Consider the following 25,918-nt stretch of genomic DNA (forward strand, 5'->3'; position numbering starts at 1 on the left):
AATATACTGTTCAAACAAATTTGATGAGTTTACAACCGTAATTTAATATTTTCGCTTACCAAATTGGGGGATATATTAAATCGAAAATTGAATTAAAAGCGCAATAATAGCAGTACAGGAAAATAACTTAAAATTGCGGATACAAAAATATTTATGGAAAAACAATACCTTAACGACTGTTATTTGTTTTATGCCGATGGCAACCAAAATAATATGGAAATGATCCTCATGCGTCCTCAATTTTGCTTGGCTGTTTTGTGCGTTACTAACCCAAAGTTTTCTCTGATTGGTTACGTGTTATCATTTCACTCTCTTCTTATATTATATAAAGATATATCAAATAGCGACTCCTTTCTTTTTTTTTCTTTTTAATAAACCATATAAATCAAGCAGCAATTGAATTGTTAGCCGAGTTCAATGATTTTTTTTTTTTTTTTTTTTTTGAAGTTATACTTTTTTTTTATTTCCAATGAGCTGCACAATCGGTCTTGAAGATGAGCAGACCTAGTGCGTTCTCCAGAGGTGGTATCCACTCTTTCAGGACCACCACAATGGGTGAGATACCGTTGGTCATGTTAATTTGGACGTCTAGTTTCTGCCACACTAGATGGCAGCACCGAGACTCTATTTGGATGCTAAAGTGCACTAGGAATTTAATTTTGCCGGAAATGCCAAGAGCCAATATGGCACTCCAGGGATCTTTTACATGCCGCATACGACATGGCCGCTGAGGATTTTCTGCATCCCGAAAATCCAGTGTCTGGGCCGGGGATCGAACCCGCAGACTTGGGCTCAGAAGGCCGACGACAAACCAACTGCGCCACCCAGCCACTTTTGAAGTTATACTTCTTATGCGACTTCCAACAAGGTTGCGTTAAACGTTTAACGCTACATTTTTATTGGCCGGGAAATCACGTGGTAGGATCCAGTTTTCCCTCATTCATTTCCATATTGTTTTGGTTCTCATTAGCATAAAAATAATAAAAGTCATAAAAGTATTGTTTTTCTTATAAATGTTTGTTTAGTTTGATTTGATACACATACAATTTAATAGGATAGTATTTTTTATTTTCAAATTTAGTGGATAACAATTGTAAAAAATGAGTGAAAACAATCCCACGGACAATGCGACGGATTTAAGGTTATGTCAAGGTACGTCTCTTGTGAATATCAATTGATTGTTAGGTTTTCTCTTTTGAAATTACATTATGACGCATTCACATACATTATTAATACAAATACATTCTCCATGGCGAGACGATGAGGCAACCACAAGCACTTCCACTGGTTCCAAAGGTCCACGAGGGAAAAATGCACAATATTACGGTTATTACAGAGCACGGAAGCGAGCGGAGCAGGAAAAAGAGTCGTTGAATAGAATTAGTGATCCTTTTACAACTGCTGATTCTTCTACAATTAACGTCGCAGGTTACGAAGTTTAACTTCTTCCGGGCGGAGGGACTCCACGCAATATTTTTTTTTCCTTTATAAGACTTTCATCTTAAATTTTCACTATAATAATGTTGTGGAAGCCATACATAACTATATAAGTATATATGCATAACTACTAAACTCAAGAACGAATCAAAGAACAAAATGTACTGGTTTTAAATTTCTTTTGCAGCAAAACCATAGCTATCAACTTCATTATAACAAAGCGTTTACCTGTTACTCACATAAAGTGACCAATTCTACGTAATCTCGAAATATAAAGTGAAATCTTCTTTATGAAGGTTTCGCGAATTATAATTTAACCATATTATTAAAATCGGAAAATGAAAACTTTGAAATTAACTTAGGTTAACAAGGGTATTCGAGTATTCGGATGAGAGAGATTTCGAATAATCAAGGTCCACTATAATTTCTTAAAATGGAATTCGGTATAAAAAAAATTCTTTTGAATAATTATTTAAAATGCATACCATGAACCAAAAAAAAAAAAGGTAGTTCAAAACTATTTAAAGCAATGATTTTAAATATAATAAAAAAGTTGAATCGGAATTTTCTCAGTTAGATGCAATATAATTTTAAAAAGTTGGTAATTTCGAAAACGCATTATGCAATAATTTGTATTGAAATTTATAGTAAAGATATCTTTTTTTTTCTTTTTGCAATTTATTACATTCAAATCAAATCTTAAGACAAATTTAAAATTTTATTAAACAGATGAACCTTCCTGAAAATATTTCTATACTCTTATTTGCATTCTTAGATTTTGAATCTTTTTCGAAGGCGAAGCTCGTGAATTAAAAAATGCTAATGAACATTTTTACAATAATTCACGAGAGTCTTTATTATCTTTACAACTAAAAAGTCATTAACTCCATTCGTGTTATTTTTAAACTTTTTTTTTGCGCAAAATTATTCGAAACTATCCACCAGGTGACTTGATACAGTTGAGGAAATGTTAGACGAAAATGGGTTTAACCGTTGAAGAACTGGGGCAGCGGATGATTGCCGATAGAAGAAACGTTTGGAGACAGCCTTGGCCTGCAACAAGCAGTAGAGCTACAGAAGAAGAATTCCAATTCTTCTTAGCCGTGCGTAAGAGTGCTCCAAAATAAACACTTCGAAAAAATTCTTTTCTAAACCAGATATTTTCGGCAAAATTTAACTAGACTTGCCAGATTTTTCTATTTGTTAAGGAGGGGGAAATTGTAATTATGCTTAATTTTGAACTACCAATAATTTACGCTGCATTTAAAAAAGTTAATTTCTTATTTTAGTTCAAAGTAGAATAAAATCTTTGCTCTTAACAATTTCGAAACGTTGAACTGGTATTCCAAAGTGCTCTGCACGTGCTGACTATTCCCTATTTTTTTTTTTATTTATTTTTTTTAATCCTTTCTTTCGTTTCTTTTACTTAAGTTAGTTTTTAAGTGATTCAAACTTCAAAAAACTACGCAAATTTTAAGCCTAGCTAAACTTTGGAAGCCCTAGCCTAGAATCTACTAAAAACTGTCACAAACGTAAACAGCTGGTCATAAGCACAGCGTTAGAATAGAATTGAGGCAGAGCAAGCAGTTTGGCTATGTTGAAAAGATATAGAAACCCCATTTGTTTGCTCTTCAACAAACAATGAAAAATATATAATATCAGATATCAAATTTCCGATTTCAAGAATCTAATATCCGCAACAACAAAAAAACAAAATTGACGTCAAAGAGATGAATCAAGCAAAAGGAAGGCAATAATGGAAGAAGAAAAAAAAGGGCATTTGTATTATCTTTATAGAATAGGTATGTCAGATATGGGGCTCACTGGGTCATAGTTGGCGTTGTCCTACCAAAACGCTAGTGTAATAAAAGTTGATCGCTTTCAATTATTACCTATTATTTATTTTATTTACCCTGCCTACCTTCTATCCAGAAAATATTAGAAACAATGGTAGAAACAATGTTAATATTTCAATGTCAAAGTTCGATGAAATAAGAGCAAAATCAGTAATAGATTCAATAAAAATCTCGTGGTTTACAACATTGAAAGCGTTAGCAAAATTACATGATATATTTAACATAAACAAATTTTAATAAAAAAAAAAATCTAAATTGCAGATATAATTCAAAACTTTACGTCTTGACTAACTTGCATGTTATTTATTAATCTATTATAGGCATATTACCATACCTACTTATTTGTAGTGTAGTTAGCTTTTTAATACAGCAAAAATCTTTTCAAATTCAGAAATACCGTACACAGTAACTGCTGATATGAAAATATCATGAAATTGCTCACATTTTTCAACTAAAGTTTTGCCACATAGTAGAGAACGAGTAAATAAAAGAAGCATAAACAAAAATACATTTTTTTTTTAAACATTCTATGGCATAGAAAATAGCAATCAACATGTAACATATCAAAATAACTAAATATATTTTTTACTTTTATACACACAGTTTTGTAAACCTACATAAAGCAAAACCCTTCTAAACTAGTTTTTAGTTGAAGAAATCATAGAGTTTAAATATTTTGTGTCCTAATATTGACAATAAAATCAGCGTCGAGCAGAAGTGGTATGAATAGGTTATAAACTATCACCAGAAATAGACCCAGTATTTTATAATGACAACTCAATATCTTAATCACTGTACCTATTGTGACGCGTACACAGAACAAATAGTCGTGAAAATGTAGATGATTCAACGAATTAGAAGTGGCCAACCCTGGCCTAAGTGCAACTTTTGACACAAATGAATAAAATTCCACTTTCTATTACCCTAAATGTTACTTTTGACAGCAACTCTAAAAATCAGAATCTTCTCATTTTAACAGAAATCTGAGAATAAAATTTTACCTTATAACTCTGAAAGTGCTCTTTTGCTTATACAATTCTATTTCCTTCAACTTAGATGTTACTTTTTTTAAAATAAATTTCGATAAATATGCTACATATCATTATCAATTTTTAATTCTTATGTTTGGAAATAGAGACAACTATTTAAGTCCTTTATTTTATCTTTAACTGGCAAAACATATAACATAAGACACAGAAAAATTAATGAGTAAAAGCATAGTTACAAAGTTAGGCAAAAATGAAAGTAGTATTCAAGGGTGAAAACAAAAATTTGGAGACACAGCCATGACAAAATTGCAGGTTCTCCCCCTATATAAAACTGACTTTTTTTCCAGCAGATCTCCATTGAGTTATCTTCTCTGCAATTACATTAAAATACCTCGAACTCCATAACAATTAAATTAAGCATCTTAAAAAGTTAAATATGGTTCTAAAACCAACAGCAGAATTTGTGACGTGAATGCAGCAAATTGGTTTGCGACCTCAACGCACTCAGACAGAGAATATAATTTCAAAAATTCAGCCTTATCTAACAAACATGGTGCAAAAATTTTAGTTACAAGGTTCATAAAATCATACATTATGAAGAAAAATACAAAATCATACAATCTTTGTGATGTTTTCTCAATTTAGCTTTATAACTTTTATAAAAAATAAATTTAGAGTTGTCTCAAAAATATGTCTCAGCAATTTTCTCTTATTTACTCGCTTTTTAAAAATAAAACTTAAGTAATAAATAATCTTCAGACTGAAATAATCTATAGAGCCCGCTATCATGGTGTAGCGTTTCTGATACTGAGACTTTTAATTATAATGTAAATTTTTACTGATATCCCAAACTCAATATTTTATTAAAACGTAAGAGTAACCTCATTACCTCACAACATTAATAAATTACAGACTCCATTTAGCAAAGGTTTGCCATCTATCCAGATATCCATACAAACCAAATTAAAAAAAGCATCTAGTTGCAAAAAAAGCTCATGCAATTTGAAATGTGTGTTTTGAAATATGTGTCCTTAAATAAAATGATGATAAATTAAAATTTTTTGATAATTTCATCACACCTACCTAGAATTATTAAGACTCGACTGCACTGTATATTTCCAAACACAAACCAAGAATTTTCGGAAGATTTTCGAAAACAAAAGTTGAGTGATCGGCTGATAATCAGATTCATTAACTTTGAAAAATCTCATTAGGACACCACGAATATAAATACTTCTCCTTTTGTAGACCATTAGCGATAATCAGCAAATATTACAAAACACACACATAAAACAAAATAATAGTTGAAAATAGAATGCTTAAATATAAACACATAAAAAGGACAATTTGAAAAAAATATACTATCATTCTTAAATCTTCTAAAATTTGGAAGGTCCAGGCTTTTTTTTACGGACCCACTATGCAACCATTAGAGAGAGTAAATTATGCAAGAGAGAGAGAAATTTTTTACTTCCAAGCATAGCAGGCCTTAAATCTTTTTTTTTTAATGCCAGCTTATATACAAGTTTCAAATTTTTAGTAAATTTTCAAATAAAAAGCATACATTTTGGCTTATGATGGCTCACATGGATGAGTTTATTTTTGGAAATATACAATAAGCTCAGTTTAATGAAATAATATTAAATTCTACTTGGTTGTACTCACAATAATAAATAGGACAGAAGAAACTTTAATAGGAAATTGCATGGATAAAATGATTTACAGTAAAATTAAAAATTGTATTGATCATTTAATTACAATTTTATGACGTTAATTATAATTTAGAATAAAATAATAATCTGAATTTCAATGCTATAATAGAAGGGTCACTATCGAAAAAAACTAAGCTTTTTCATTAACCCTTCAAGAAACTCCTGCTACTAAATAGAGGTCCTCCATAAAAATCCGAACTTTAAAAAAATGACTCCTCAGACTATTCTAACTAATTGGCTTTCGAGCAGCCATACCTAGAAAGTTGCATTTAGATCTGCAGCTAACTTCTCATAGCAAAACTATTTTTTCCCAGGTTATCAAATAGGGATACAGTGTACAGTTACTCTGATGGATTATTGCTCAACAAATTTCCAAAGTAATTTCTGGCAACAGTCTTTGTGAAACTCAGCAACCAAATAAAAATGAAGATACTTTGAATTATCTTATTTTAAAGACAGCATTTATTTATTTAGTTTTGAGGGGAAAAAATTCAACTGATAGCTAAATTCCTGTAAAATAACATTGACTTTAATTATATCACATTTTTACAAAAATCTTTGACACACAAATTAAATTTTAATTAGTTCATTTTTTATTAACTTTTTATTATTATTTATTTTTTGGTAGAATTATTAACTAATTTAGTTACTAAATTTTCTTACATTATTTTAAATAATTTTCAGAAAACCATAAAATAATGCCTTTTGTATTTAGGATAAATTTTGGTTACTGGAATAATTAATGGTCAATGATGTTCTCATTATTCATTCAAGGCCAATAAAAAGTTAAATAAACAAGATAATTATAGACATAAAGCAACAAAAAAAAAATTATATGAAAGCAAACCGTCAGGAATAGAGTTACCACCTAGTACAGTCAGACTTTCATCCTCATTCCTGCATCTTTTGTTTCCTATTTATATCTTATTGTTTTAACAGTCCCATTACAAATGCTATTTTTGCCTTATCAATCAAAAACTCTACCAACATTTTTAAAAAAAATTAAATCTATTTTGTTTTCAGAAGAAATCAACGGCTGAAACACTGTTAAAGTAAATGGGAATTTGTTACAGTTAGGAGAAAACACATGAAACTTTAGGTTTGATGTTCATGCATTGTCTGATGAAATCCGTTTGAAATGTTTGCAGAAGCTGAAGAAGTACTAAGTGATATAGCGAAACAGAACCATAGCCAGTAATGACTATTGCAGAATATCCCGATGCCTTTGAAACAATGAGAAATTTTCAGTATTCACACAAACTTACAGATAATGTACAGCAATCGGTTAGAAATGTCAAAAATTTATTATTTGCAATTATAAAAGAATAGTGGGGGCGAACAAAATTTCCCCAACATTTTTCAAAATTAATTATGTTTACCTTCCTACTGCAATGTAATTATTTTTGTATTACGCACATAATTCCTTCAATTAAAATTTTTAGTACTACTGTACTCATTCATACACTGTATTCATTTTTATGTTCAATGTTCAATTCATTTGATACTTTAGTTAATCTACATTTGTTTTCCTACATCTGTCATTTACAATGAATAGTCCCATGAGAAACAATCAATCAAGATACTACTGTAATTTGGGTAGATGCTCTGAAACGCAAACATTATGTGATAATAAAACATTTTATAAGAAAATTCACCAAAATGACAAAAGAGTAAAGTGAATGTAAAAAGGAGCAAGAAATTTTCATTGAATAAAACGAGATAAAACAGTGACAATTATTTTTTATGGGCCAACTCATTGAAAAGATATAGATCCAATCACAGTAGATATGGAATCCATGGATAATACATATAAATTGTACAAAAAAATACTTCGTTGTTGAATTTACTATATATTTTTTAAGGTTTGTTGAACCTACTATATATTTTTCACAATGAATAAATTTAACTCTGAAATATTACCAAAAATCCTATAATAATACAAAAAGAAATTAATTATATAAAAATATTAGCTATTTGTACCAAATATGTCAACGACCAGCAATTGTCTCAAAAACATTGAATTATTAACAATAATTGGTTAAATTGATATTTCATTGGTAAATAAATATTTCATCAGGATATTAAAAATTCCCTACTCCATGCCGAAACTGGTAACTCTGAGATTGATTGTAAAAATTGAGAGTTGTTTTTTTTTTATCAGGAATTAGAGCGACACTCCGCAGAATGAATATTTTTATATACCTTATATATATTTATGAAACTTTCTGAAGGTTAAATAAATCTTTGGGTCAAGAATCCACCCTTTCAGAGAATTCCATTTTTTTTTAATGTTAATTTAAAAAAAGATAAAAAATTTGCTTAAATCCTTACAATTAAAAAGAAAAGTTACATAACAGTAAAAAAAAAATATTTTTGCGAATTTTAGGCCTATATAACATTATTCCTATTTAACAGCTTCAAAACATTACAGATAAATAAACTAGCCTGTTATTGAGGTAAAATTAATGCACTGAATTTGCTTATAAGCCCTGACACTGGCATCAACAAAACAAGTTAATAAGTGATATAATCTAATTACCAAATGGCGGATCCAATACTAGATTTTTTATAAACAACAAAAAAATCTTACATAATGAGTTTTAATTAAGAATGATTAGATTAAATGATTAATGACTGAATGATCTGATGATTAAAATCTGTAATTTTAAGATTAATCAAAAAACTCTTCATTTAAGAAACTTTCAAAAAAATTTTAATTAATAGAAATAATAAAGAAAAGGAAATGCATATAAATTTTAGATTTCTTAAAATACTTATTGAAGACATCATTAAAGGATGAACTTCATTAATCTTTACATTAAAAATAAACAAAGAATCTTAAGTTAAACACATAAAAAATAGTGTAAAGTATATTTAATTGCAAAAAGAACAATGTGCATCAACAATATTTCCATAACTTACCATTAAAAATTTAAAATTATCAGGTTATAAATCATTTTCTCACCTCACAATTCATAAAAATTAAGTTAAAAAATAGTTTACACTTAGCACGATAAAGTTTTTATCTATATGATAAAGTTTGATTTGTTTTCTTGATGAAATCAGAAAAAAATGTCAGCACATACTATCTGATTTTGATGTCCACTGTTAAAACAACCGTTAAAATAATAAAATTAACTTCCGACGGCAGCCATAACAATGTAAACAGTTGCCAAAAAAAAGTTTAATAAAGTAATCGAGTTATAGAAAACTTGATGCCATAATTTTCCACATAAACATGAAAACTATCTTCGTTTCTCTACCTTATTTCTTTAACAGAAAGAACTATTCCATAAATAAATTTAAACTTACAGCAATTCAGATTTAAACTTCAAAATTCATACAAATCACAAAATCAAGTAATAACTCATATCTATTCATTTAACCAACCAAAGAAGAATTTCGTTACTGCGACACTCTTGAACAGCAGTTGAAATGTCGATCGCAACTCTCGAATACGCCATCTGGGGAGAAGACCGGTTCCATGTCTTGAACCTCTCTCTTTCCCTCTCCTTCTCTTTTCAGTTGCAGAAGAATGCACTACGACGTGTCTCCTCTTCTTAATATTTTTCATATTTAATTGTTAAAAACAATTTTTTTAATTCCCATGATGTTTTCCTTTAGAACTATGTTTAATGTAGTTTTCAGTTCCATATAGTTTCCCAACTTAGGATTTTAATCTAGGCAAAAATCAAGACAGAAACGTCCGCTGTTCCTCCTCCTATGGCTCTCCACATGCTAATGGTGACAGCATATGAAGTGTTGCCGTAGGTAAAGAGTTTTGCTCTACGCCACCTACAGCCCATTTCGATCGCCAATAAGGTGATTTGGTAATGCAAATTTGGGCTTTTGGATGCAAGTAAAATTAGTTAGACAAAATTAGCTTAGAGATTTCTGGCCTGCTTTTTTAACAGTTTCACTCTTGCGCTCTGCATCGATAAGGCTGCAGTGTGTTAATTGGTGTTCGAAAGCGTGTGGAGAGTCATAGGAAAAGAAAGTACGTTAGCTTCTCTCTTGATTTTTAAGTAGAAGATTAATAACTTTTAAGTAGGGAAACTATTTAGAACTGAAAGCTATATTGAACATAGTTCTAAAAAAGACGTCGTGAAAGTTAAAAAAAAAATAGTTTTAACATTTAAATACGAAAAATATTAAAAAAAGAAAAAAATATCGTAGTACATTCTTATACAACTAAGAAGAGGAGGAAGGGTCAAGACACGGGACCGGTGCTCTTCTCAGATGGCGCATTCGAGCTTTGTGGTTGCAAATGTAAATATCTAATTTTATAAATCTTGTAGTTATGGTCTTCCTTTAAATGGAAAACATTATTTACACAAAGAAAGGTTACTTCATCCCAATCACTCCCGGCAAGAAAACCGTACTACTTGTAACAAGTGTGTTACAACGGCACTCTGAGAAATGGCATCAAGTGGCATGAAATTTTGTAGTCAAATAAAATTTTTCCTTTATCGATTTTAATTCTTTCCGAACTTTCCGTCAAACGCTCTGACGCCTGACGGTAGCGGGTTTGAATCGACCTGCACGCGAAGTCGAGCACTTAACAGTAGAACAGTTTAACGAGGACCAATACCCCACACCCTCGGTCCTTACGCAGACTAATCTAAGTGGGCACCCACCCGCACACTGATCGTAGCCAGTGATGCTTGACTTTGGTGATCTGCTGGGAACCGTGTCTTAACGATCAATCCACTGCGGAACAGCAAAGTTTATGCAATCCCACATTAAGATCACGGCTCTTAAAATACAGATCTTAAGACTCGATTCCCAGTAGATCACCGAAGTTGAGCATTCCTGGCAGTAGTCAGTGAGTGGTCCATTTTGATCAGATTACAAAGAGACCAAAGGATGCGCGGTACCGGCCTTCGTTAAACAGTTTTACTGCAAAGTATTAGACTTCACGCTCAGGTCATCGAGCTACCAAAGTGGGGAAGTCATCTGCTTTGCACAGAATCAAAATTGTGATGGAATGTCTTCGGATCATCAGGCATGTTTCCCAGAACTTCGCCAATAGCCATTTGAATTTTCTCCGTTGAGACGTAAAAAAAGTTACTACTACTAATACAACTTATATACAGGTAGCAGGGATATAAATTTCGTTTAGTCTTTTATGTTTTTTCTTTTCTGTGTGTGTGTGTGTGCTTGTAGAGTATTAATACATTGTAATTTGAAAAATCACCGCTTTTATATTTCGTTTGAAAAAAATTTCCCTGATTTTTTTTTCTAAAAAAGTACTTTATTATTTTAATTTTTTTAATATAGCATCAATAAGTTTATTAGCTGATAATGGCCAGTTAATAAGTTCTTAGAAAACAAATTCGGTAAATGTTTTAATACACAATATTTGTAAAAATTGCCTGTTTAGAACATTGATAGAACTTAAGAGGGCACCATACCTTGGGAGAAACTTTTCATGGCTAATTCTCATTCACTTCCATATGTTATTCAAAATTTACAGTCTAGAAAAAGGGAGTTCAAACAAACCTAGAGTAAATCGTGAGGTTTCGAATACTGAAAAAAAAAATTTCTAAATATCCAAATGAAAATAAATTATGAGAAGATAACTCAGGATTATGCAATGGGGGAGTTCTCTTTCAATAATTTGTTTGCATTTTGATATTTTAAAAACAAAACAAAATTTTTTTTTCAGCATTTGAAACTTTATGGCTCACTCTAGGCTTTTCTGAATTCACTTTTTCTATACTTTAATTTTTTAAATAATTATGGAGATAAAATAAATTTGCGATGAAAGGCTTCTCCCGTGGCCTCCTTTTAAGTAAATTTTAAAATTTAAATGAATGATGGAATTGAGATGTATCGGGATGAAAAAAAAGAAGGGCTTTTGTTGGAGGGGGGATAAACCAGGTTGTCCGGTACGAAAATTTTGAAAATTGCTGGTTTCTTATGTCCAGGATTTTAAAGTGGAGTTTAAATCAATCCATTCGCCTTTTCCCGCATAAGTCGTAAATTTATCGAACATATATTTCAACCATTTGCAGTTGGACTTTTTGTAGTCTTTTGTAGTTTGCTTAGTCTTTTAGTTCATTTTGTAAAATAACATTGTGCTTTTTGGTCTTGTTTTTAAAAAAATATTTAGCTTAATCAATTAGGAAAAAAATATTGAATTTATCTTGAAAACTACTTTTTTCGAATTATTTTTTTTTTCTATATAAGTGCTACTACTTATTCATGTTAAACAGCAAAACAGATTGAGAGTTTGTATTATATGCTTTTTCCTAGTTAATTTCAAATGTGTTTGCTCAAAAACCTATAAAAAATTATTCTGTCCCGAATGTTCTTAAAAAGTAAAACTACCTGAGTTGCGGTGACCAAATTAAAAATTATGTTGCAATTATTGCTCCAGATATATAAAATAAAAAAATAGAAGCTATAAAATATAATTAAGCATAGTGAATATATTTTTCTTTTTTTAGTTTTTAACTGCTATTCTCTTAAACCTCAAACATTTGCTTGAATTAACCCTCACCATCTTGTATTTTTGGTTAAATTTTCAATTCGTGTTTTCTTGATATTTTTTTGTAGTTGGTGATAACTTTTGATGATATAGCACTATTAGACAGCATTATACCTTTCAAAAATACATTTTTCCTTTTTTTCCCCCTTGCATTTTACATGTATCGAAAGACACTGCCAAATAAAGTAAGAATCCATCATTTGTGAAAATTAAATAAAGATGATTAAAAGCATATTAGGAAATTTCTCATCCCGTCTCACCCGGGTTCGACAGTTGAGTTCTGTTGGGAGAGGAAGAACCTCTTAACAGTTAATTTTAAATATACTCAATTTATATATTATGTAGCATTGCTCACTTTATTCCATGGATCGAGGCCTAGTAAATGTTTCAAAATTTTGCAAAAATTCTTATTTGATTGTTTTTGAAACATTCGGGCTCGAAAATTACATTGTCGGACAAGGAAGCAGCGCCAATTTACAATCCAGTGGCCTTTTACCACTCGCTCTCCTTGTTAGAGACTTTCCTCTTGGATGTCAATTATAATGCAAGCTTTTATTTATCTTAAGATTTGTAACCTGAACTAAAAAAGTCAAGAATTATTTTTTTTTTCTTGAGAAAATACCAAACAGGAGAGCGGATTGTCAAGGGCTGCTGAATTGGAAAAATCGCTAACGGGGCAAGTGAAAATTCCATCCTGTAGGGAAGTATTTTCTATCTTGCGTTGCTTTGTATTTAATTGACGTGCTCGGCAGGTCAATTAAATATTTAAGCATAAATACCGTAAAATACCGTAATTCATTTTTTTTTAAATCCTAAAAGATCTATTCTTTATTTAGATCATACATAATTTAGTAAAATAATTTCATGATTTTCAAGTAAAATAATGGTAATTTCTATAACTTTTAAGGGAAGAAATATAGTAGGAAAATTTCATTTTTTCTGTGATAATTTGAATACAATTGAGAGATTTTTTTTTAAAATTGAATACAAACATTTTAATGAAACGGAAATAATGTAATAACTCTTCTAACTTAAACTTACATTAAGTTGTTATTCAGTGCAGTTCGTAAACGAGGTAACATTTCAAAATTTTAATGTTTTTTTTAACACAATTTAATAATTTTTAGGAGCACTTTTTTTTCAAATAGCACACCAACAAAAAATTACCAATTGAAAAAAAATCTAATTTTTTTTATTTATTTACTTGATGGAACTTCTGTAATAGAAATATCCATTTGAATAGAAATATCCTTTTTTATTACTAATTCATAGTAAATGTAGCCAACAATTTTTTTCTTCATATATGTATTTGAATACGATGTGTTCTAAAATATTTTATTAAATTGTTACACCCTAGAGACAAAACAGATTCAAATCACAAGAGAGAAGTATCATTCATCCGTTATGGTTAGTCTATGATTGTTTTTGAAATTCACTTCAATTTTAAAATGCCAAGATAAAAGGATTAAAAATCGTGTAGAAAATTATTATGCCATATATATAGAATAATAAAATAGCAATAATAAAAAATTATTAAACTTAGTAAAAATTTTATTCTTTTAGTTTTTGATAGCGTTTCTCTTTAACTAAACTATAAAAATATAAGTTAAAAACGAATAAGTTAACACGAAAAAAATTTATTTGCGTATAATAACCTTTTTTTTTATAGGTATTAGGCACTTTGAGGAAAGTGATCATATCATTTTATACATCGTGACATTTTCCAAAAATTGATAACGAATGAAGGCATTTTTCTTTAAAAATTAGATTTGTCATTGATCCATAATGTTTTCTTAAAATCCTATTGTCCAATACATTGGGCAGCATTTAATATGATTTTATCATTAAAAAAATAATATTTTAAAATTTTTTTTATCTTTTAAATACGCTTACCTAGTGATTGTTCTTGTAAAATAAAAATGTAATTGAATTTACCTTCGTCTATCAAAGATTTTAATTACTATAAAAAATCAGTAGAAAGGAAAAAAATTCTATTTAAATACTATTTTAGAAAGTTTTATGGTAAAATGATATCTTATTATTTTAATCTAGTTTTAATCTTTAGCAAAACGAGCGAAAGTTAAAATTTATCAGTTTTTTATTTAATAATTAAAAAAGTTAATTAAATTTAATCAATGATTTATTAGCATACTTTTTTATTCATATTTCTAAAAAAAACACATTTCCTGCCACCATCCTTTAATAATTCATTATAAATTAATATTACTTTACAGAAATATTAAGGTATTAAATTTGGTTTAACATTAAATTCAGAATTTGAAAAATTTCTCAAGCAATTTTTTTGTTTTTGCGCATAAATATTTTTATTGAGGATACAGCTGAAACACCAAATTCGATGGATATTAGATTATTCTTTTCCTTTAATTATTCTTTATTTAGGAATTAGAAATATTAAGTTAAAAGTACATTAAATTCATAATTTTAAAAATTTCTCAAACTGGGATTTTTTTTTTCGAACAATATTCTGTTCTTTAAATTGTTCAGTATTTCTACATTTCGCACGATTAAATTGTTATTCCGAACTTGTATTAGCGATTTGGTTAGATTAACGATTACATATTTGCAGGCTGTTGATGCAGAAGATAAGGAGGGAATAGATTGATTCATTCCATTTAAGAAACAATTACCTCTACGCATGCGCCAAGGTGGCGAGCTGGATCCTGTAATTGACTGGTTCTCACTCCCTCATCTTTCCCCTTATTTCTTGTTTGTTTTGAAAGCAACCATAGTGATGATGTGTGTGAAATGGCAAAAAAATTGTTAAACGCAAATCTGTCAAACATGAAATCCAATACAAATTTTATAAATTTGGATCTTATATGTTTAAATCGATGTTCATCCAAGATTTGTTTTGAAGAATACCAAAGCTTTTAGTTTTATTTCTACTCAGTTTTTGAGTAGAACTTTTCTGATTTTTAACAATACAAAATGATAGGTATTTCTTTATAGAGGATAACGATTAATTTTTTTTCTGTGCCATAAAACGATAATTTAACTGACAATTCTCAAATTTTTTTCATACGATCAAGTTATTATTTTTTCGTTCATTCTTTTAATTATGCCATGACCAAATATGGAGGCTATTCAGCGTTTGAGATCTGCGTGTTGCACAGCTAATGCTGCCACCCCGTGGTATAAGAACAAACTATATGTATCTTTTGGAGTAAGTATTAAGTCTTACATAATTTACAGATTATGAGATGAAGTTTCAAAAAGTATTAAAGGCATTATAATTTTAAAAAATAAATTTTCTGTAAATAAAAAAGAAAACGATTTTTAATAATTTTTTTTGTTTTAAATATGTTCTTTATTAATATGTTCGTATATTTTATGTTCTAATTAGTATGTTTTTCTTTACTGCTCTTTATATAATTACTGGAGAAATTACGTGCTCTATTATCATAATAAACTCTATGCAAAAACGTTTATTTTTATTGAATAAAAAATGTAATTTAATTGAAATATTTAAAAAGATAAATGTTTATTAAAACACTGAAAAATAAAAACTGAATCTAAATAGAAATAGCATACTTGAAATATTCATTAAAAAAAAAAACTTATCAATATAAATAGACGAGTAGGTTTATTTAGTTTATTCAGAAATCTAATACTACTTTTTAAAAATATTTAAACCTTTATTTTCTTTTACTTAGTCACAAAATAGTTTTTTTTTTATTCTTCCATCAACACCACCATAAAAATAGGACGCATATTTTAATAATACTTTTATGCAGATCATTTAATTCTTCATAGTACAAGTCAGGGAGATCAAAACAGAAAAATTTTCTCAGGTGGATCAAAAAAGGAAAAATATTCATTAAAATGTTTAAAAAATTGCGTATATATACGCAATTAATTATATAATTTTTTTTATTCTTTTGAAAAAATAATTTTTCATTAAAGCACTTTTTGGGTATGAAAAATTCCCACTAACACTTTCAATAATTTAATTAAAATGTATAAGACTATAAATTTTGACAAAAAATTTCTGTTTTTACAACGCTAAAATTTTTATCACAAAATATAGAAACACACTCCTTTTAAATACGTTATTATACTAATTACTAAATTAAATTAATTAAAAATTTTCAAAACCAATAAATTTTGACAAAATTTTACATTTTTTACAACATTTAAATTTTATTACAAAAAATAAAAACATGCTCTATTTAAATATATTATTAAATGAATAAAATATCTTATGCGTATAAAATAAGAATCAATGAGTTCTATGATTTTTTTAGCATTAAGTTTTTCTATTTTATCTTCGAATTAACAAAAGAATATTAATTTATTATAGCATTAAATTTTAAAAAAATAATTTTTTTTCTTCCTATTTTAAGAGTAGCAATGGATTCAGTATGGCATGTGGTCAACATTATTTATAATTAAAGTTAAAAATAATTACTAGATAACAGTAACAGCGAACTATTATATTTTATTTATTGGATTTACTCCCTGTAGCTTCTTGCTAGTTCCGAAATTAAAATTTCGCCCTTTACGATTCCCTGCGTCCTTGAGGATCGAACATTTTCACCTCCAGGAATTCCAATAAATGAAAAACTATGTTTCGTTTTTAATTTTAAATAATTATAATTAATACTTGTCAAGTATCATATTCAATTTACGCAGAAACTATTAAAGAAAATTTTGAAAAAATGATTGAGACTCACTGCTTTTTTTTTCCTTTTGTGGTTGTTTCATATTAAATTTTAATAATTTAATAATAATGAGATCCTGAGATTTATTGAAGTCCCTTACGCTGCAGCAATTGGAGATGACATCCTGTCAATGGACGACAATTGCTGGCCACATCGTGCTAACTAGGTGAATGATTTCCTTTTGGAGGAAGGAGTCATACGAATGGATTGGGCAACGTGTTCGCCGGACATGAACCCAATCGAGCATGTTTAACCCCTTAACGATCGTTTAATTTTCAAGAAAACGGTCATAAAAGTGCCTATTTTTTTGGCTTTTGTATTTGTATTACGTATTTGATTAGTGCTGCAACTAGTTTAAAATAAACTATCTATTAAAAATATCCTGTTACTGCCATCAGGAATTGCTGTACGCCTACCTCCCACACAAGCTCTCCAAGAACTGGAAAGAGCTCTTCGGGAGGAGTGGGGCAGAATACTACAGCTCCTCATTGACAACCTCATTGACTCGATGCCTCAAAGGTGTTCAACGTTGCTGGCCGTCCGGCGAACAATTTTCATTTAAGGAAATACATTTTTTTTTGTTTTCTCATATGCGCAAATTGTGTTTTTTTCCTTTTGTACCCAAATGCTCAATAAAACGCTTTTTTTTTCTACCAAACAAATGTCATTTTTATCTCATATAGCCCATACAGCGTCTGCCGATAGTGTATCAATCATTCAAACAATTCTCCAGGTGCAAGATCAACCCACAAACTCAATATCCTTTCATTGTTATGTGCAGCGCAGTAATTGAAATATATGTGATGTAATAAGGGGAAAATTCTTAAATTATAACAGAAATTAAATGTTATCCAGAGATGTTGCTCATTGAAACTGATTTTATTATTTAATATTGTGATTTTTAAAATTTTGTTTAAAATGACACTGCCTCAAAAGTTTAAGCGCTTAAGAAATTTCTTAGCTACTGCGGCTATTGGCTGGATGAAGTGACGTGTTCCATGCTAACAGACAGACAGATTATTTTTAACAGACAGACAGATGCTAACAGACAGACAGATTATTTTTAATTAAGAGGTCCCTACACACACCCACTCTGTTGAAAGTTGCAAAATTCATAAAAAAACTAAATTTTTAAAATTTTTCAAAATTTGAAAGAAAGAGTGTTTGTGAAATTTCTAGCACTTTAAATAGAATAAAGTGTGGTGTTTATCAAGTGTTTAATAAAGAAGATGTAAAAACATTCATTATAGTCAGAGATATTTCAATAAAATAAAATAAAAATTTCCGGGTCAAGATCATTAACGGTGAAACCAAATTATTTTTCGTTTGAAAAAGTGAGGTGATCCCATCAAATTCTACTGGTTAAAACAATTAACCCTTTGGCGGTCGTATGTCTACTCACAGTCATAATAGTAAAAAAACATACTAATCTTATAGCATTTTTATTTTATAACCGTCGTTAAACAGCCGACCCGATTTTATGTTTATGACTATCAATGTTCAACTCAGTAGCTCTGTAATTTTGAACCCAATTCAGAAGACAAGGGAACTCTTGGATCAAGTATTGAGAGAAATTTGCCTTCGTGGAAGACCTTTTGATGGAACTAACCCGTATTTGTTTTACATGGAGTGGAAAACCACGAAGACTTCCCACAGAAGCCTGATAGCAAGGGGACTCTAACCCATGATCCGTCTACTACTGAGAATATTTTACTTCAACACTGTGATCGGTGCGAGCCGAGTGCGGAATTCGTACCATCCTTGGCTGGGATTCGAACTGTGTTCACCTCATTGGAAGGAGAACGCTCTATCCCCTGAGCCACCACGACTTCAATCTTATAGTATCGAACAATACTATTCACTTATGAGGATGTTACACCATTTCATCTTTATTCTTCATTGGTATTTTAAAATTTAAAGTGTAGTTAAATGCTGAAAAAAATTGTTTTTAAAATATTCAAATTTTCAAGAGAGAGAGAGAGAGTTAATTTTAATATTTATATCGAAATTTTTAAAAATATAAAAAACTCAAAAGAGATAATTGTAAAATCGTTTCCGATTTGAAGTGTTACTTAATATAAGGTTATCGTTAAAGATTGTTAGCAAGTTTTGAGGTTTTCTAACTCGCCTTCCTCCATAATGATTCGTTAGCTTTCGATTGTGTTTCTGGGTTTAATATCGATTTGCGGCACTTAAGGTGTATGCAATTTACTACATTTTTGTCAAAGAACTTAATAGCATGTATTAAGATGAATGATAACGGGACACCCCGTATTTTGAACTTTTACCATAAACGTTTTCAATAAATGAGTTATGACAATCCCCTTCCTATCTTTTACTATATTCATATTACTTTTCATTCACAATTTCAATCTTTTTAAATTTTACCTGTCGAATTAACGTTTACACTAATATAATGTTGCTTTTAAATATTTTGTTATTTCAACTAAAGAACAGTTTGTTACACGCAGCTTAATTTCTCATGGATTTTTTTATTTTTATATTTATTACATCTGGAATTTCTTTTTCTTAAAACTTATCGTTAGTAAAAGTTGAAGTGTGATCAGTTGTTTTCAAAAATAAGCTCGCGAATAGCTTATCAGGTCCCGACTGATAATAAATGCCGTAGATTCTATTAAATTAGAAATGCGTTTATTATTTAGTCTAGTGTCCTTAATTTCATTAAACTACTAGAACACGATGTTTAGCAGACAGGTAAAATTTTTAATTTATTTCCTCAATTTTTATATTGTTTGCGGTATAGTTGATAATAAATGGCTTCAATAATAAATAAATAGATTCTATTAAATTAAAAATGCTTTTATTATCTAGTAGAGTGTCTTTAATTTCATTAAACTACTAGAACACGATGCTCAGCAAACAGGTAAATTTTTAATTAATTTCCTCAATTTTTATATTGTTTGCGGTATAGTTGAAATAAATGGCTTCAATAATAAATGAATAGTCGGCTCCGATAAAAAAATATCTTCTTATTTGTGTTTTTAAAAATATTAATTAATAAAAAAGTGATTTTTTTAAAATTTTATAGCATATCAGTTATTTTTTTTAATGAATTATCATAGTATATTTTTATCAGTGATCGTAATAGGAATAGGATTAAGCTGTTTTAAAGAAATTAAGTGTTTTGCCCATTTTAAAACCTTAGACAAAATGTATTTCGCTGCATTACAAATCAAAAGGGAAAGAAAGAAAAAGTTAATGTTGTTTTTGATTAATAGAACAAAATTGTATCCTCAGTGGTACACGGATCATAGAGTCCCCTTGCCGCCAGGCTAACCGCGTGAGTTTTTCGAGTTTTTCCTCTCCATGAAACGCAAATGCGAGTTAGTTCCGTCAAAAAGTCCTCCCTGAAGGCAAATTTCTCCCAATACTTGATCCAGAAGTTCCCTTGTCTTCTGGATTGGGTTCAAAATTGCAAGGCTACGGAATGGAACATAAGTAATCGTAAACTCCAAATTTGGGTCAGCTGTTCAACGACGGTTATAAAATAAAATAAAATAGGAAAAACTAGATTTTTATCAGTTTTGTTATTAATTGAGAAATGAATCTCATTTAAAAAATTTAAGAACTAAACTGTAGATTTTAAACCAACGATTTACACCTTATACAAAACACTTAAACATTTTCATTATTATTATTTTTTTTTTTTGCTTTTTCTTCTTGTTATTGTTTACATAAAATACGAGAAAACGAAATTTGTTCTTGGAAAAGCGGTAAATTTTCAATATGCTAAAAAATTTGATGTATTTTCGAAGATTTATAAAATTAGCGAACAAATTTTGAGTGTGAGAAGAACGTTTCCCTCCATAAAAGGTGCCGATTTAGATGTGATAAGAAATTTCATATCTTTTCATTGATTCACAAAAAGAACAACTTTAGAATGAAATAAGATTTTTTTTAAACAGTCCATTTTGATGATCAAAGACAGGGATGGGCAAACGTTTTTGGTCGAGGGCAAAAAATCGAGAGAAAAAAGTTTGGTGGGCCAAGAAAAAACTTCTTTAAAAAAAAAAAAAAAAAAAAAAAAAAAAAAAAACGATTACAAGTTTTAATTGAAATATTTAATCTGATGTGCGATTTCATTTTTAAAAGTTCTTTATATTGAGGTTCGAAGTGAGATTTAATTATTTTAAGGAACGAGGCTAAATGCTTGTCTATTAGTCAACTCCTGAAATGATTTTTTCTAAGGTTCATAGTTGAAATCACTTATTCATTATCTATACATCTATACATAATAATAAACGCGGCTGTGTGTGTGTGTCTGTAATCACAATATATCGCCCCAGAAGCCTCGCCGAGACACGAAACTCGGCACATAATTGTGTTTTGACATAATGAAGAAGTATTTTTTTTTCTTTTTCAAAAATTTGGATTAGTTTTTTAGTTATCAGTCATTTTGTAAGAAAATCTATGCTTTTTCGTCTTCAAAGAGCCATATTCAAAAAACTATTAAAAAATGCATGTACTTTTCTCCACTCTTATAAATGTATGCTAATGCGAACCTTACAATTGAAATATTAATTTTCGACAACTTAAACCAATAACATACGAAGGAATTAATAATTTAATTGTAAGGTTCGCATTAGTTTACATTTATCAAAGTGGAGAAAAGTTTAAGTTTTGTATTAAAAATGTGGCAACATATTCGATACGTAAATAGAACGCTTCGCTTTGATATATTTGTCGCTGTTCATAATTATTATAATAAGTTTTTCTTCTTTTTTCCACGCTCTATTTTTTTTCTTAAGCGAAGACGATAATTTTGGTAGCGATATAGAAATAGAAATTGATATCATAAAAAATTATATAGAAATAGAAATTGATACCATAAAAAATTAATTCGTTTTCGTGTTCTTTTCATGTATTTAGCATTTTAGTTTTTTTTTTCTTAAGCATTGTAGCTATATAATATATAAAATAGGAATTTAATTGTTTTTGAAGGAACGATCACGCTTACCTTGGATCTCTTTGGTTTTTCTATTCTTTATTTTAACAGTTTTTATTAAATGTAATTAGTTATTCTCAGAAAGTTTCAGTTTGCAGGTCAGCACTTAGATTTTAATATTGAAGTTTCATAATTTGCTTTCATAGTAATTGTTGTTCTAAAGTATTCGTTGACTTCTTAAAAACCTGATTACTGACATGGCAGAACCGCCTTCCAAAGAACTTTGTATTTTGTCAAGGAAAAAGATATTAAGAGATTCTCAAAGAAGAAGAAGGGCCCAAGAAACGTCTGTGGAACGTCAAAGAAGGATGGAACATGACCGAATTTCGACAAGCAATTCTAGAGCCCAAGAAGTATCAGAGAAACGTCAAAGAAGATTAGAAGAGGTTTTCAGCTATTGTCCAATGATGATTTCGAAAGCAACTTTTGTATGCTTTTACAATTTCTGAGGCCTTTAAAAAAAGAAAAAAAACAAGTCTTCACCTGATAGTTATATTATAGGATAGGTTACCATAGCAAAGTTACATCTTCTAACATCCTCAAGAGCTATAACATATCTGCAGCAGAACTGGATATGAAGACAAAATTGCAGGACAGGAACATTTTAATTGTACACTAATCTTCAGATTTCCTGCTATGTTTTAAAAAACTTTATTTGTGAAAACCTTTAGCGTGGCGGACAGCTGGCCGCCTTTGGCGGCTAGTATAAAATAAAGCAAACATAGCACTGATTTTCTGGCATGAGATATTAAATTTGGGGAATTAGCTTTTGGTAATGATTTGTAAAACTCAAACTTTGGCATGTATTTCAAAACAACCACTTCAGATGATTGTTAGATTGCAACTCAATTAATTCAAGTTACAATTCCGACCTCACTGTTTTACAATTTTCTTTGAAAGGCACGGTAAAAATATCTAATTCTGTTTGAATGGCACTGAAATCTTGAAATCTGCGTTCAAACTCAAAATGATGTTGTTCAGTTTTGTATGCGAGCAACGCCCTCTGTGTAAAAAACGAGAACTAGTGTGTGTATTACCAACCTCGAAAGAGGCAAGTGTGTGAATTCAATGTGCAAATAAAATAACAGTCCGCTGCGTTAATATGTGTTTTGTGTTAAGAGAAATAACATGGTCCTTACCCGAGCCTGAGTGGGTAAGCGATCTATGGACAAGAGAATTTTGTGAAAATTAAGCTAAAATTAGTGCAAAAGATTCAGTGAAAAGTGTACGTGTACGATCTAGAATCTAAACCAAAACTTAAGTGCGTCTAACAGCGATCTGAGAAGGTAGGTGAAAGTTAAATTTATATTTAAGTGAATTAAACTATAAACATGTCTTTGGCTAAATTAAAAAAAGACGAATTAAGACTCGTCGCAGAAGAATTAAACTTAAATGTACCGGAGGGTGCAAAAATTGCCGATTTAAAAACTTTAATTGAAAACAGCGAAGTGTATAAAACAGATCAAGAGCTATTTAAATGCGCACTGGATTATGCTATAGAGGAAGTAAAAAATAAAAAGTCCGATAGTGAATCTAAATTAGAATTTGAGCGAATTAAATTAGCCGATAGTGAATCTAAATTAGAACTTGAGCGAATTAAATTAGCGCAATTAGAAAAACAATTAGCGCTAGCTAATGTTCAAAAAGAGTTACCGCATAATTCCGTAATCGCAAAAGAAAGTGTTTCTGAGAATCCGAGTAATATTAATATCGAAACTTTATTAAAATCGGTAAAAACCTTAACTATACCTGTACCCTCACGAGTTGAATCTTATAATTTATTTTTTCAGTCGTTGGAAAAAGCATTCAAAACAAAAGAGGTTCCCGAGCAATTTAAATGTGAAATTCTTTTAAATATTTTAGGTGAGAGAGCTAACAATTTAATGGTTCACATTTCCGAAGAAGAGTTAACTAATTACGATAAACTCAAAGATTTAGTGCTGAAAGAATTTTCCCCTACACCACAAGAATGCTTTAATAAATTCCAAAGAGCACAAAAAATAAGTTCAGAGAATTATGTACAATTTGCGTCAAGGCTTAGTGCGACGTTTGAATATTATTGTCAATTACGTAATGAAAATGATTTTAAATCCGTCTGTGAGTTAATAGTATCGGATAAAATAATGAGTACTCTCGATAGAGAATTGATGACTCATATTAGTGTAAAACAGGGAGAAAAGTATTTTAAACCACATGAATTGGGGCGTGAGTGTGATATTTATTTATCTTCGAAAGGCAAAAGCAAAAATGAAACATTTTCGAAATTTTTCAGTGGAAATACTAAGCGTTACGAATTTAATAAACAAAATAGAGTTAATAATTCGAGTATACAGAGAGGAGCAACAAATGTATTTTTATCTGAAATAAAAAATGATAACTGTGTATTATGTAAAAACAATGAGTCTCATGCTTTGCAATTTTGCCCCCAATTCAAAAGAATGTCTGTGCACGATAGAGTAGAGTTTGTAAAAAATAATAGACTGTGTTTTAAGTGTTTTTCCCCCAGATGTGAAGTTAATATATGCAGAATGAGAAACTGCTTTCTATGTAAAAAGGCTCATCACAAACTTTTACATTATCCGAGAGAAATTAAAAACAATTCCTCCACTCCCAATATGGCGCCAATTAATGATCAAAATAAATCACAAACAACCGCGTTTAATGTAAGTGCTGAATCATTCGTTCCGAGAGAAGACACTACTCAAATAGTGGCGACTGCATGTTTTAAAAACAAATGCTTATTAAGTACGGCATTAATCCTCGTAAAGGATAAATATTCGGAATGGCAGATGTGTAGAGCGTTACTGGATTCTGGTAGTGAAACCTGTCTAATTTCAAATGAATGTGCTAATAAATTGCAACTTAAGAGTGAAAAAATAAATACATTGATTTCTTGTTTAAACGATACTTCTATGATGGTAAATGGGTGTGTTAAAGTGGCGATTTCAAATAAAAACAAATCTTTTGAAAGAGAATTAGATATGCTCATAGTTAAAAAAATCACAGAATTTATTCCGAATAAAACTTTAAATATAAATGTTGATTTTTCAAATTTCGTGGAATTAGCAGATGACACTTTTAATATTCCAGGAAAAATAGATTTATTATTGGGTGCAAATATATTTTACGAGTTGATAAAGTCGGAAAGAATTAAAATTAAAAATTCGCAATTGCTTTTGGTCAATAGCGTATTTGGGTATATAGTGACCGGAAATTTAGATTCAATAAATGAACCAAAGGTTCACTGCAGTTTGATTCGTGATGAGGACTTAAATAAAACAGTAGAAAAATTCTGGCAAATAGAAAATGTCGAGGAAACAATAACAAAGAGTAAAGAAAACTTAATTTGCGAGAAACACTTTGCGGATACTCATTTTAGAACTAGGGAAGGGAAATACGTTGTTTCAATGCCCCTAAAGGAAGATCCCTCATGTTTAGGAAACTCAAAAGATATAGCCCTCAAACGTCTCAGATCGCTGTGGAATCGCTTAGCTAAAGATGAAATTTATTTAAATTTATATCGTGATTTCTTAAAAGAATATGAAAAACTGGGACACACGAGAGAGGTTACTAGAGAAATTGAACCAGAGGTAACATATTATGCTACACATCATGGAATCTATCGTCCAGAAAAGTTCACGACAAAACTTCGTGTTGTATTTAATTGTTCTTCAGTAACTGATAAGGGAATATCCCTTAATGATATTCAGTATAACGGAGGAGTGATTCAGGAGGACTTATATACTCAAATGCTAAGGTTCCGCACATATGCATATGCCTTTA

The 25,918-nt window shown here is 29.8% G+C and overlaps 2 protein-coding genes across 17 annotated transcripts in view; one reads left to right on the forward strand and one right to left on the reverse strand.

Annotated features, from left to right (window-relative positions):
- Positions 1–25,918, reverse strand: part of LOC107450274 (phosphatase and actin regulator 2) — a 189,959-nt gene that overhangs the window by 101,227 nt on the left and 62,814 nt on the right. For 7 of the 14 annotated variants that reach the window (XM_071180094.2, XM_043041571.3, XM_043041563.3 and 4 more), the window contains exon 1: positions 8,917–9,161. The exons of 1 other annotated variant lie outside the window; for it this stretch is intronic. The gene's annotated coding sequence lies outside the window, so the exon portion shown is untranslated. Of the gene's footprint in view, positions 1–8,916; positions 9,162–25,918 lie in introns of those variants that run through there. 6 more of the 14 variants (XM_043041572.3, XM_087160532.1, XM_043041566.3 and 3 more) reach the window with 2 other exon arrangements.
- The window catches only part of LOC107450275 (ectonucleotide pyrophosphatase/phosphodiesterase family member 3), a 57,999-nt gene continuing 47,222 nt past the window's right edge, over positions 15,142–25,918 (forward strand). Inside the window, exon 1 of one of the 3 annotated variants that reach the window (XM_043041575.3) lies at positions 15,142–15,671. In XM_043041575.3, the coding sequence (XP_042897509.1) occupies positions 15,582–15,671 (90 nt within the window). In that variant the 5' untranslated portion in view covers positions 15,142–15,581. Of the gene's footprint in view, positions 15,672–19,707; positions 20,054–25,918 lie in introns of those variants that run through there. The other 2 variants (XM_043041576.3, XM_087160516.1) reach the window with 2 other exon arrangements.

The sequence above is a fragment of the Parasteatoda tepidariorum genome, chromosome 1 (genome assembly GCF_982258835.1).
Source record: "Parasteatoda tepidariorum strain Cologne lab strain chromosome 1, Ptep-v5.0, whole genome shotgun sequence".
NCBI lineage: Eukaryota > Metazoa > Arthropoda > Arachnida > Araneae > Theridiidae > Parasteatoda > Parasteatoda tepidariorum.